Source organism: Gavialis gangeticus, unplaced genomic scaffold (genome assembly GCF_001723915.1).
Source record: "Gavialis gangeticus isolate Ggan-Ray unplaced genomic scaffold, GavGan_comp1, whole genome shotgun sequence".
Classification (NCBI taxonomy): Eukaryota; Metazoa; Chordata; order Crocodylia; family Gavialidae; genus Gavialis; species Gavialis gangeticus.
In genome coordinates this window covers 207,806,177-207,818,211 of record NW_017728992.1, presented here as the reverse complement: position 1 = coordinate 207,818,211, position 12,035 = coordinate 207,806,177, and the positions used below count along the sequence as shown (strand labels likewise).

The 12,035-nt window shown below is 48.9% G+C and overlaps 1 protein-coding gene across 1 annotated transcript in view; it reads left to right on the top strand.

The window, feature by feature from the left end:
• Window positions 1–3,727: 3,727 nt before the first annotated feature.
• Window positions 3,728–12,035, top strand: part of LOC109299152 (muscle M-line assembly protein unc-89-like) — a 9,804-nt gene continuing 1,496 nt past the window's right edge. Inside the window, exons 1-5 of the mRNA XM_019519702.1 lie at window positions 3,728–3,825; window positions 6,455–6,573; window positions 8,345–8,429; window positions 9,585–9,658; window positions 9,951–10,050. Coding sequence (XP_019375247.1) covers window positions 6,470–6,573; window positions 8,345–8,429; window positions 9,585–9,658; window positions 9,951–10,050 — 363 coding nt within the window. The 5' untranslated portion in view covers window positions 3,728–3,825; window positions 6,455–6,469. The remainder of the gene's footprint in view (window positions 3,826–6,454; window positions 6,574–8,344; window positions 8,430–9,584; window positions 9,659–9,950; window positions 10,051–12,035) is intronic.

Here is a 12,035-nt window from a genome sequence, read left to right as displayed (position 1 = left end):
CCTCCCCCATGCAACACCTCTGGAACACCGCCCCCCCCCCCCCCACCCCAACACTTCCCCCATGCAACACACACTTGCAGCACTGCATTCCCTGCACCTCCCCATGCAACACTTGGAACACTGCTTTCCCTGCCTCTATGCAACACCTGGAGCACTGCATACGCACGACCCACCCCATGCGACGGCTGGGCCCTTGCAGTACCACTGCACTCTGCTTCCACAGAGCCATGCCTGGGCTGGGCCCCCCCACCAGCTCCCTTTTCCCAGGGTCTGGCTGCAAGATGTGAAGCAATGCTCTCCTGGCGCCCTGCCTCCCTTCCCAGAAGTCAGGCTTCCCTTGGGCACACGGACGGGCCAAACCTGTTCCGATCTTGCTGCTTCCGCACAGTCCTGTTAAGTCACAAAGGGCCTGCAATTTAAATCTCTTTCAGGCACTCTGAAAAAAACCCAAAAGAGCTACCCTAGGACATCAGCACATGCCTTGAAAAGGAATCAGTCTGCCACAAAAAGCACTGGGGAGTTGGGAAATACAATTTCTAAGATTGCACAGACTGTATAACCTGCCTTCTCGTGCACGTGCCAACATGGAGGACAGCGAGGCAGCGGGAATGTGAACCCGGCTGCCAAACACTGCCATTTCATGAGCACGGCAATGCTCAACCGGGAGGCCGGAGCATCCTGCGGTGCCTTGAGGTCCTTCTTAGGCTGCCATGCACTATTAGCATAGTTAACTGTGCAAACACAATGCACAAGATAAAAACCCAGAGATTACACATGCAACGCTCTTAAATCGGCTCCACTTCGGTTTTATCTATACACCACTCCCCATCCAAGATTTTTGTGCCTTTTGAGGTTATATTGTGCGTATCATACAAATCTACTGACTCCTAGCCTTTTGCAGGGATCCACAGATCCTACAGTTTCCTTAGGGCACAGGTTTAGCTGCCTGGCATTGACAATCCAGGTGAGAAATTCCCCAGGACTATTTAAATTGCAACCTACTATATACATCCCAGTGTCCAGTTCCAGCTTTCTGTATATAAAATACTTGGCATGTATAAAAATGGTCCCTGGCTGTTGGCTTGCACAAAACAGGATGGAACAATTTCACTTCGTGTCTGCAGCAAGAAAGCTTGTTAGTAGGTAACTATCAGTTTCCACTATATGGCTCTTTTTGGGACAGGAGCTCTTTTGCTACTCCTTGAGGGAGGATTAACGCAGCATGTTTAAAGAGGAGATCCCCCTTGAGTTTGGATTTCTTAATCCAAAAGGAGTGATTGTCATGGAGGAACAAAGATGCTCTTTGTATTTGGGATGACACCAGGTCCCCTTCTTGCCTTGGCAGGGAGGGGGTCTAACATGTTCAGCAATAACTCTTGGTATAGCAGACCACAATAAGGAAAAGTTACCCCCAGATTTCCTGTCCAAACCTGCACGAAATGTCACTTCCTCTGCGTGGCCTCAATAGACGCAGGCTGCTGCTCCAGCTTGGGTTTCTGCCCACCGTGAAGTCGCATTAAGGCTGATTTAGATTAATGCCGCTCAGGCTCTTAGCAACAGCACAGAGCAGGGCCCTTTGCTTGGGCTGCAATAGGGCTGGGCAATGGGCATGCTTCGCTCCCCTTGGCTTTTCAGCACCTTGGGGGGGTTAGATGCGTGGCAAGGAGCAGGACCTTAGTGCATTCACCGAATTGCAGGCAGAGCAAGGATGGCTTGCAACAGATGGGCCTTACTTGCAATCAGCTGGTTCCCTCCCAACACAGTCTGACCTCCTTCCAGAGCTCAGAAGGAAGAGTGCTACGTAATAAGAGCTAGGTATGAATTGTTTCTATTGTTAACCCCCCCAGAGCAGCTAGTTCTTAATTAGCTTCAGTGCGGGGGGGCCACAGGGTTATGTTCCCATGAGACTCACACCAATGAAATCCAGTTTGGCCTTGGAAGGATCCTTCCTGGAGGGTCCAGTCTTGCAGTCCTGCCTCTCAGCCAGTTCACTCCATAGTAATAAAGGGAGATGCAGACCAGTATTTCCAGAGATGGGGGAGGACAGGGTCAGATTTACCTCCCTGTGAGAAGAAGCATAACACAGTAGAAGAGGAACAAGCAAGGCAAGACCTAGACCCTTTAGCTTTCCCATTACCCTGCTTTAACCCATGGTAGGGAGCTAGCACAAACATTAACTAACCCACGCACCACATCCTCACCAGCCCTTTACCTTCCTGGCTGCAGGTGGGAGCTATTTCACTCACTCAAGAAGGCCTATTTTGCAAACCAGGTGTCACCAGGTTCAAGCAGACCTGTGAAGGGGCTGTCCCTATCTATCAGGAGTGCAAATACGGTGCTTAACCCTGCACAAGGAGACCTTAGAATAAGTTGTCCCTGTGTCTCCTGTTATCATCCCCCCCAGTCAAGAGCAGCCTGGTCATGAACTTGAATAGCAGCAGCAGAATAACCCCAGCTCTAGAAGCTGGGGTCCTTCCCAAAGTGGCTGATCCATGCTTTTTCTGTGCATCTGAAGTCCCCCAGGTGCTTTCTACCAGCCCCAGGTGGGCTTGATTGCAGCCAGCTCCAGGGCAAGGTCCTGGGACTCAGAAACAGGCTGGAAGAGGAAGGGAATGCACTGCCTGCTGCCAGGTAAGGGAGCTCAGTTCACAGAAAAGATGGTAAATTTAAGGTGAAGGGTAACAGGGATCAACACCCACCTGCCCACAGCAATTGCACAACCTCCTTTAGGCACTGGTGTGAGCCCTGAACTGCTCTTCACCCAGAGCAAGCTTGGGGTTGCATGTCCAAGACTTGTGCTTCAGAAAAAGCCCCGGGGCAATGCAAGGATTAGTGCAGCTTGGACCTCCCTGGGGCACACCAACCTTACTGCTGCTCTTCCCAGAAATGCCTGCTTGCATTTTTTCCCAGAAGGTTTTGGGGACTTCCCAGTGCTCCTCAGCCTACTCTACTGCCCCTTTACAATCAAACCTGCTTTGCAAACCTGAGGCCACCCGGAAGCCAACTTTATCCCTTCTTACCCCACCTGTTCCTAGAAAGGGAACAGCATTTTGTACATCTAAAGCTGCTTCTGCTTGGTTGCTAGAAGAGAAAGTAGAGACAAGCTGCAAGAAGTAGGTGAAATAGCAATATGGAGGAGCTGGGCATAGCTTTGGTTGAGGGTTTTAAGCAAACAGATGCACCAACCTATGCTAATTTGCTCTCGAGCATATTTTTTCCCCAGGCTCAGCTTCTGGGCAAGTCATGGCAATGAGGCCAGAGCTCCCAGAAAGGATGAACAGAAAAGCCCATTCCCTGGGGCCCAACGTCCAGGAGCAGCCCTGCCGCAGAAGCTGCCCAGAGGTCGTGTTTGTAGCCCCCAGATGTTTCCCTTGCCTGTCTACATGGTCACAGACATCCCCCACATGCCAGTGGCTCAGGGAAATACCAGCTCCCTTCTTTCTGCTGCCCACTTGAGGCTATGAAAAGCTTAAGGAGACAAGAGTGCACTTACATCTCCTGCCTTAGAAAGAAGTGCTCCATCCAGGCCATGAGTGGTTAAAAAAATAATGTTGATAAAATAAATGGAGGTTCCTTTTTATAGGAGAGACTTTTTTCCCAAGAGTTACAGTTTTTTTTTTTTTTTCCACCCCCCTATGGGATTTGACTTCCAGTTGAAGACTGCATTTCCCAGAATGCACCTTGGGCACCTGGTCCTCCAATCAGGGGTCATCAGCAGGTCTTCAAATACCCCCCTTGGAAGCGGGGCAGTGTTTCTAGAGAGAAGGTAGGAGAGCAGTTTGCAAGGACATCAGGCATCATCTAGCTGGGTGCAGCCCAGTCCAGGTGAGCTCCTTGAGATCTCCCAGCAGCAAATGCCCACTGGTGTTTGGGCCTATTCCAGTACAAGCTTGCGAAGGTGCTTAGATAAGAGCCTATGTTTCATGATCTCCAAGAGTTTACAAGTCCCCTAGTTAGGACTTGGATTTCTCTTGCTGAAAGCGCTCAGGTCCTGCAAAAAGTGGCTGTTTTAAGGAAACCACCAGGGATGACTTTGGTTGCTACTTAGGTCGTGTTTGGTTGGGTTGCAACGTATTCCACCAATGTGGTTGTATGGTTTGAATCCCTTATGGCTTGATTTTATTTATTTTTTTAATTCACGTTGCGGGATGCTTTCAGCTCTAGAAGGAAAGATAAGGTTTGGCTTCATCTACCAGAGTGCCCCATTTCTCATTGCATCGTATTTTTTGGCTGTTGCCAGCATTCACCAAATGCTCTCCGCAAGTGCAATAAATGTTAACGCTGTAGGCTTGCACTATGGTAAAATTGCAAAGAAATTTTGTGGTAAATGTAAGCCCACTGAGGACTATGTAGACCTTCTCCACTCCTTGATATATTTTGGTTTATGCATAAAAGGTTATCTTGGGGCTCAGCCTAGGTTTTCTTCCCAGCTCCATATTGATTTTCCTTGGGGATTTGAGCTTGTCTGGTGACTTGCAATGTTGAGCATCTGTTTCATGTGGAGTTGGAGCTGTGAAAGTCAGTGGACGCTGCTGGCAGGGCTTTAAAAGCCAGCTTAGCTCCTAAGTCCTTACCTGGATAAGGGCCGGATGTCCAAACACCCCCAGCATGCAAGACTCTCTCCCAAAAATCTGACTGCTGGTGTCTAAAATTGCATGCCCGCAACTCCCGTTCTGCTCTGGGAGGCTCAGCGTTCACGGATGCTTTTTACTGGCATTTCTCTTTGCAGGTTGGCTTGGGGTTTGGGGCATTAATGCCGTGAAGTGCTTGCCAAGTATGTGTTTCACTGAATGATAACCCCGCTGGGATGTGTTCCTGCCCATCTGTCCTCTCTTTACCAACCCTCTCCTATTTTAGACCATTGGAGGGTGCTGATATTCACCCTGGTTGGTATGTTCGTGTTTAGTTGGAGTTCATGCAGCCCAGGTAGCGGAGGCATCCAGCCTTTCGGAGCCCACATCCAGCCTCCTCCTGCAGCTTCCCACATACACGTAGCCTGTTTACTGCCCTGCAGATAATCTACTTGCCTATCCGGCTACTGCTCTTGCGGTCTTCTTGCCAGACAGGCTGCAGGGACATCTGAGCTCAGTCCATGCATGCTAGGTCCGGAGTGGAGGTGGCACTGCTCATTACCTCGGCAGAGTTAATTAGCCCCTCCAAAGTACCATGTCTTTGCATTTTGAGGGTAGGAGGGTGCTGAGCCCTATAGGAGGCTGCCCCTGGCCACAGGAATGGGTGAGGGGTCTTTATCCAGCATGGTGGTCCCCTGACCTCGTGGGCAAGGTGTTAACAGAGATCACGAGAGATCTGGGCTCTGTTCCCATCTATACTGGTGAGCTGCTGTTTATATATTTATTTATTGGGCAAGTCCCTGCTGCTTTAAATGCTTTGGTTCCCTCTATTGTCCTTTGTCTGTGTTGCATATTTAGATCATGAATTTTTTAGCACGGAAACTGGCTCTTGTAACTGTATTTGATGGTGTACCTCTCCAGTCTGGACCTGATGATCTTGCGAGGTCCCTGCTAGCCCTAATGTCTATGAAAACTCTGAAAAGACTAAAATTGTGAGAGAGGTTTCTTCTTCCCTCAGAAAAATGTGACTGGATATTGATCAACTTTTAGTACAATGCTTGCAATGATATTAAGTTAGGTAGCTTCGCTGTATCATAGACTCGTAGAAAACGAGGGTGGGAAGGGACCTCAGGAGGTCACAGCTAGTCCAACCCCCTGCTCCAAGCAGGACCAGCCCCAGCTACAGCATCCCAGACAAGGCTTTGTTGAGCCAGGTCTTAAAAACCTCCAAAGATGGAGATTGCACCACCTCTCTGGGTAACCTGTTCCAGTGTTTTACTACTCTCCTCGTGAGAGAGTTTTTCCTAATATTCAACCTAGACCTCTCTTGCTGCAACTTGAGTTGAAGGATGCACCCTAATTTTGGGCCTCCTTTTTCAGTGGGGGAAATGCACGTTATATGCTAAACTTCACAGTTTGTGTTTGTCCAGCTGACATACCCAGAAATCCAATTTTGTTCAAGCCTGTAGATACGATTAGGATACAGATAAAAAAAAATAAAATGTGCGAGTTGTGCATCCGCTGATTGTATAACTTGGTCTGAAATAATCTTGTTCACCAAAGATGTTTTCTTTGTTAGGAAACTGCAGTGTCTGTTAGTCCCTGATATTCCTGGCTCATACAGAGATGTCTTTTCCCTACCACCCTTTTCTTGTGCCATCTAGCACTGGAAGATATAAATGCATTTAGCTTGAGATGCTTCACCACTTTTCCCATTAAATCACATGCTGCAGTTGCTCCCCGCCTAGACTTGCTGCCATTTGGCGTGTGATCGCACAACAGCAACATGGAGCTATCTGGATTTCAGTGGAGACCCGGGTCTGGTGATATTATTAGGATGCTTCTCTCTTGCATGTGGCTTGATGCAGCCTTTTGGTTTGCAGATGTGAATTTGCACAATGAGTGATAAAGAGGAGTCTGGAGGCAAAAGGGCTATGGGGAGCCCTAAGAAAACTGATCTGGAGGCATCATCGTTGATGAAGACAAAGGACAGCGTGAGCAGGTGGGTACTTCGGTCAGCAATGATATGCTGTCACTTCATACCTAATGCACTCATTGAATGGCTGGCGAGAGGCCTGTGGGCGTTGGCCATTTGCTGGTACAGAGGTTTGTCGTGTCAAAGTTTCATATAAGAGATGCCATGCGGCTCTGAGTTCCAGCTTCGGTACCTCTTCCCAGGTTGCTGCCCTAACCGCTAGACTGCAACACCAAGTCCTTGTGGTCTCACTGGCCCAGCAAACCTTGCATTGGCTCCTACCCATTAACACGGGTTTTGCAAGAGGGATGGATCATGTCTGCACCCAGAATAACCTAGAGCCCTTGGGTTTGGGCTGTCCTCTTGGTGAGGGAGAGCTCTTTTAGGCAGAGTAGGGATTTGAACCCTGGCCTTCTCCATCCTGAGCAAGTGCATTGATCAGGTGGGGACAGGGGCCTGCCATTGCTACCAACCCCACTGCTACTGTCATTGCTATCCAGCAGACTGGAGCCCACAGCTGCCTTTTATGTGGCCCTGATCCTGTCGGTGGTCTGAATGCCTTCTGGACCGTGCTGCTTGTTTCTGGTACCTGGTTGGGTGTAGACAGGAGTGAGCAATGAAGGGCTCAACCCTGTCAGGACAAGGGCTGCTCCAAGCACGCTCAGACTTGTGACTTGAGGCATCTTTACAGTGAAAAGTATAAGCTGGGTATGGAGGTGGGGTATCTCCAGGGCTGGGTGACTGGATGGGATGTTTCAGGAGCACAGGGCCAAGGTGAAATTCAGCCTTCCGTATCCCTTTCTGGATCTGGGCCTTATTCTTGCTAGGACTTGACACTAAGAGCCCTTCTCTCCCTTGCAGTGGAGACTCAGGCTGGTGAGAGGCTTGTGTGCTTCAGTGATGGGATCAGACAGGGATTTTAGCTAGAAAGCCTTCTCCTGAGGCATCTTGTGAAAACTGTTCAAACGCTGCAGGCTCCGGCACCTTGAATCATTTCCTTTAAGTCTGGGAGAGTCTCTAAATTATTAATTCATTAATGCCAGCACTGCTCAGATACTTTCCAGGCTCCCAAACCTGGATGGTGTCCTGTCCTGTCATCAGATGCTCCTGGCAGGGCCCAATCCAGAGATGCAGTGGAAATAGCTTTCCAAGTGGAGTAAGTGGCCATGCACCGAGGCAGTCTTCATGACTGAAGAGCATCCACTAGAAGCAAGGGCCCTGTTGATATGCTCCCAAGCTTACTGCACAGTAACTTCCCTGCAAACCCACAAAGACAGCCCTCTTTGTGGTTCAGGTGGCTCCATGTCCATCACGAACTGAGCTATACTGCCTAAAGGAACAAGCGTGTGCACATGGACAGTTAGCTCGCTAAACACGGGAAGTTAGCACGGATTAGCGGCTGTATTTGATGCGCACCGTAGCTGTTTTTGCTGCTGCTTCTCTATGGAGCCAAGTCAGAGATGATGGCAGCTCCGGAGGATTTTTATGGCAAACAAATGAGTGCGACTGTTATTTCAGTGCTGGTCCTTCCACAAATACTGCAAGGCTGTGATGTCTCTCACCAGGGGCTCTATTTGGCTGTAGGAATAGCCACAGGTGAGTTTTAAAGGCATCAGTATGGACTGGAACAGGTGGTGTTTCAATTCTTGGGAAAGCATCTTAGTACAAATGAAAGGCATTAACTAGTGGGGAAAGGATGGCTTGGTTTCTTTGTTTTTTTTTTCCAGCGTAGTTCAAGAAGTCCCACTGGCTGCTTTGGGTTGTCTCCCCAGTCATGGATGTGTTTTTCTTCTTTAAGGAAAATAAAAAGCGACTCTGAGCAGAAGCAGCCGAAAGCAAAGGCTGGGAGCAGGGAGCAGGAAGAAACTCAGCAAAGCAATCGGGTAAGAGTGCATTGGGTTTTAAGGGGAAAAACTGATCGCTGTCCCTTTGATGGGAGAAGCAGCAGCCACAAACAGAATTATTACAGCCCCTGGCAGTGTTGCATCCTGCTGCTCATTTTAGAGGCAAAAGGTTATTTCTTCCCCTGGGAAAGTCATGCAGAGGATCCCGTCCCTCGATGAGATGGGGATAACTGCACTTTCCTACCCCACACTGCCACAGGAGGAAACACAGTGATTTAGGGGTCTGGAAAACATGACTGATGGTTGGGAGACCTGGGATTATTTAGCCTGGAGCAGAGGAGACTGGGGGGGGTGGTGTTTGATAAGCCTGCAGATACCTGAAGGGTGATGATGGAGAGGACAGACAGAGGCTATTTTATGTGGCTCCAGGGGACGGGGCAAGGAGCAACGGTCTCAAATTGCAGCAGGGGAAACTGAGGTTGGGGATTAGGAGGAGCTTTGACTCTAAGGGTGGTGAAGCCTTGAAACAGGCTGCCTAGAAAGGTGGTGAAATCTCCATCCTTGGAAGTTTTCAAGAGCTAGACGCTTGGCTGGGATGGTTTAGTGGGGGACAATCCTGCTTTGACAGGGGCGTGAAGTAGAAGTGACGTCCTGAGGGCCCTGCCAGCTTGACTTTTCTATGCTCCTGTGATATAAATAGCTTAAAATTGCTTTGTCTGAGGTCTGGTAGGAAGCTTTGTGTCTTGAACTCCACAAACTCCCCTTTGCAACCAGGGAGAGCAGTTCACATGGTTTAGGAGTCGTCATTCCTGTGTCCTCTAGTGAGCTGCAAACCTGAGCAGCCTTGGCCAGGGCATCTGGTTTTCTGAGGTGCCCACCTCCTGTTGACTTCAGTGAGCTTTGTGTGTGCTCAATATGTCTGAAACATGGGACTTAACCTTAGTTTCCTCCTCTGTAAAATGGGGGTAAACCTTAAACCCAGCAGAGTTAAGGCTCAATGAGCAATGCTTTGAGATTCTCAGTGAAAGCATTTATTTTCCACAAAGCTGGCTGGGCTTTGATACGTTTAGTGTGGAACAAGTTGTAATGGTTCAGTGCTGCGTATCCCTGATATATTATAGTAGGGCAGGAACAACCTCCATTCTAGCTGCGCTTCTAAAATATTTTCCCTATTTTCTTTGTTGTGACACACAGCCCCCGGGGCCAAAAGAAAAAAAGAATTCAAAGAAATTGAAAGAAAAGCCCTTGCAAGAAAACATCATCAGCAGGTAACTTCTAACGAGGTGGCACATCCAAGGGCAGGAAAATGTCTCTTAGTTTGGTGTTTTAAAAGTATTTTTCCTGTTTATAAATGGCTGGTAAGTGATGGGGGGTGGCAGGGGCACATGACCCATGGGAACTGGGATAAATTTTAATCTACTTGAACCATCAGAGAAAGTTGGTAGGTAGTTGGGGAAAGAAGTGGAGTTGGGTCTACTGCGCTTCTCTCTCCTACAGCCCTTTTGCTTGATTTCAACTCCTTGTTTTTTTGTCGATTTGTGCTTGTTTTTTGCTAAGAAGCTCTCTGAAGCAAGAGGTGGCTGCGGAGAATGAAGTCTCCGGTCAGAAGCCAGAAGAGAAGCCAAAGGATCCAGAGGTGGAGAAAGTCAGGCGTAGACAGGTAAGTCTCTCATGCCTTCGAGAAGTCGTGACAGATGCTATTTTAGGCTGTGTGCAGTATGGAGCAAAGGAGTGGAAGCTCCTAATAGGAGGGGATCGCTTAGTTCTCCTGTAGATTGGGCGCAACGTGTGCTGCGCCTCTGTTCAGATCTGTGGTACAGAGTGGAATGAATATATAGGTTGAAGCGAATGCAGATACACCCCCTTGGATTTATAGCAGACTAACCAGGGCTGCGTTGCAACTGGGCTTTCCTTTAGAGGGAGACGGGTGATGAAAATATCAGCTGTGATGCTAGGGACTGGAGCAGAGCAGCTGTCCCCCTGCAAGCCCTGGCACCGAGCTGTGCTGCTGGGCACGCCACGTAGTCAAGAAGAGAAAAAGCCAAGGGCCTGGCAGTGTCCATTAGACTCATCTCAGTGCCCTGGCTGGAGTCCAAGCAGAGTAATTGCATGGTCTGCTGTAAACGTGAGATTGCTGTCAGGCGATTACATCGGAGCACTGTGCAGGGTCAAGTGAACCAGGCTGCAGCTATTTCAGGGCCCGTCTGGCATAATCAAGAGCCCATTTAGACAAAGCGCTAGAACCAGCCCTGCTTTGCGCAGGCGTTAGATCGGTCTCTGTGCTTAAGAAGGTCAATACTGCATCTGTGCAATGTGTCGATGACTGGATCTGCATCGTGCCATTGCCAAGGCACCGGGTCTTTGCCTCCATTCTCTTGGGCCCCTGGGTAGTGTGAAAGGAAACAGCTTCTTTTAAATAACATTTTGTTTCCAGGCCCATATCAGTTCTGAATTAAGTTCTAAATTTAATAACCTCATAGAAAATGAGGGTTGGGAGGGACCTTAGGAGGTCACATCTAGTCCACCCCCCTGCTCCAAGCAGGACCAGCCCCAACTACATCATCCCAGCCAAGGCTTTGTCTACCCAGGTCTTAAAATCCTCCATGGATAGAGACTCCACATCCTCTCTAGGTAATCTGTCCCAGTGCTTTACTACCCTCCTAGTGAGAGTTTTTCCTAATATCCAACTTAAAACTTCTCTTGCTGCAACTTGAGCCCATTGCTCCTTGTCCTGTCATCTGCCCCCACTGAGAACAGCCCAGCTCCATCCTCTTTGCAGCCCCCCTGCAGGGAGGTGAAGGCTGCTATTCAATCCCCCTCCGTCTTTTCTCTTCTCTGGACTAAACAAGCCCAGTTCCCTCAGCCTCTCCCCATTTCGACTGAGAAGAGCTCAGCCATTCAAGTCTGGGTGGCGTTACCACCAGCAAGTATCCTGCCTCCCAGACTTGTCAGTCTGCAGATCCTCCCAGATCCAGGGCAGGCATCCTACATGCAAACCCCAAGCCTGGAGGCCTTGGAGTAGAGGTGCCACCCAGTCTCACTTGCCCCAAGCCAAAAGCCCGAAGGAGCAAGCTAGAAGGAAAGCCCGAGAGCAACCCCCCATAAATCGTGTAACTGAGATCCTTCCTTTTGGATGCATTTGCAGACTCTCTTGGGGGTCAGCTTGCCCACAGTGCATGGGAGAGGCCTTCACCCTCTAACTACACTGGAGTCATTTGACTGTGGCATTTAGGTTGTGGGGAGTAAAGCCTTGAACCCTCAAGACTTCTGTGGAAGTCACTAGGACTTTATTAATATTGGAGTACGTTTCTTCCACCCCGAATGAATGGTCACCATTAGTTGTTGGCCAGTCGTGCCTCTGTGCCAATAGAGCTAAACACGAGTTTTTTCGGAGGTCCTACCATTTATCTCCTTCCTCTGTGCAATTGTGCAGTTCCAGAGAGGATTGTGAGTTGCAAGGGAGATGCATCTGGAGGCAACGATTGAGCTTGTGGGCAGCGCACACCCTTAATTCATAACCAGCATTAAGATATTGCTCCAGAAGCAGCTGCTTTTAACCTTCTCCCAAAATGTCCACATGATCTGAGCAGCCTTAGACTTAAAAAAAAAAAAAAAAAAAAAAAAAAAAAAAAAAAAAAAAAAAAA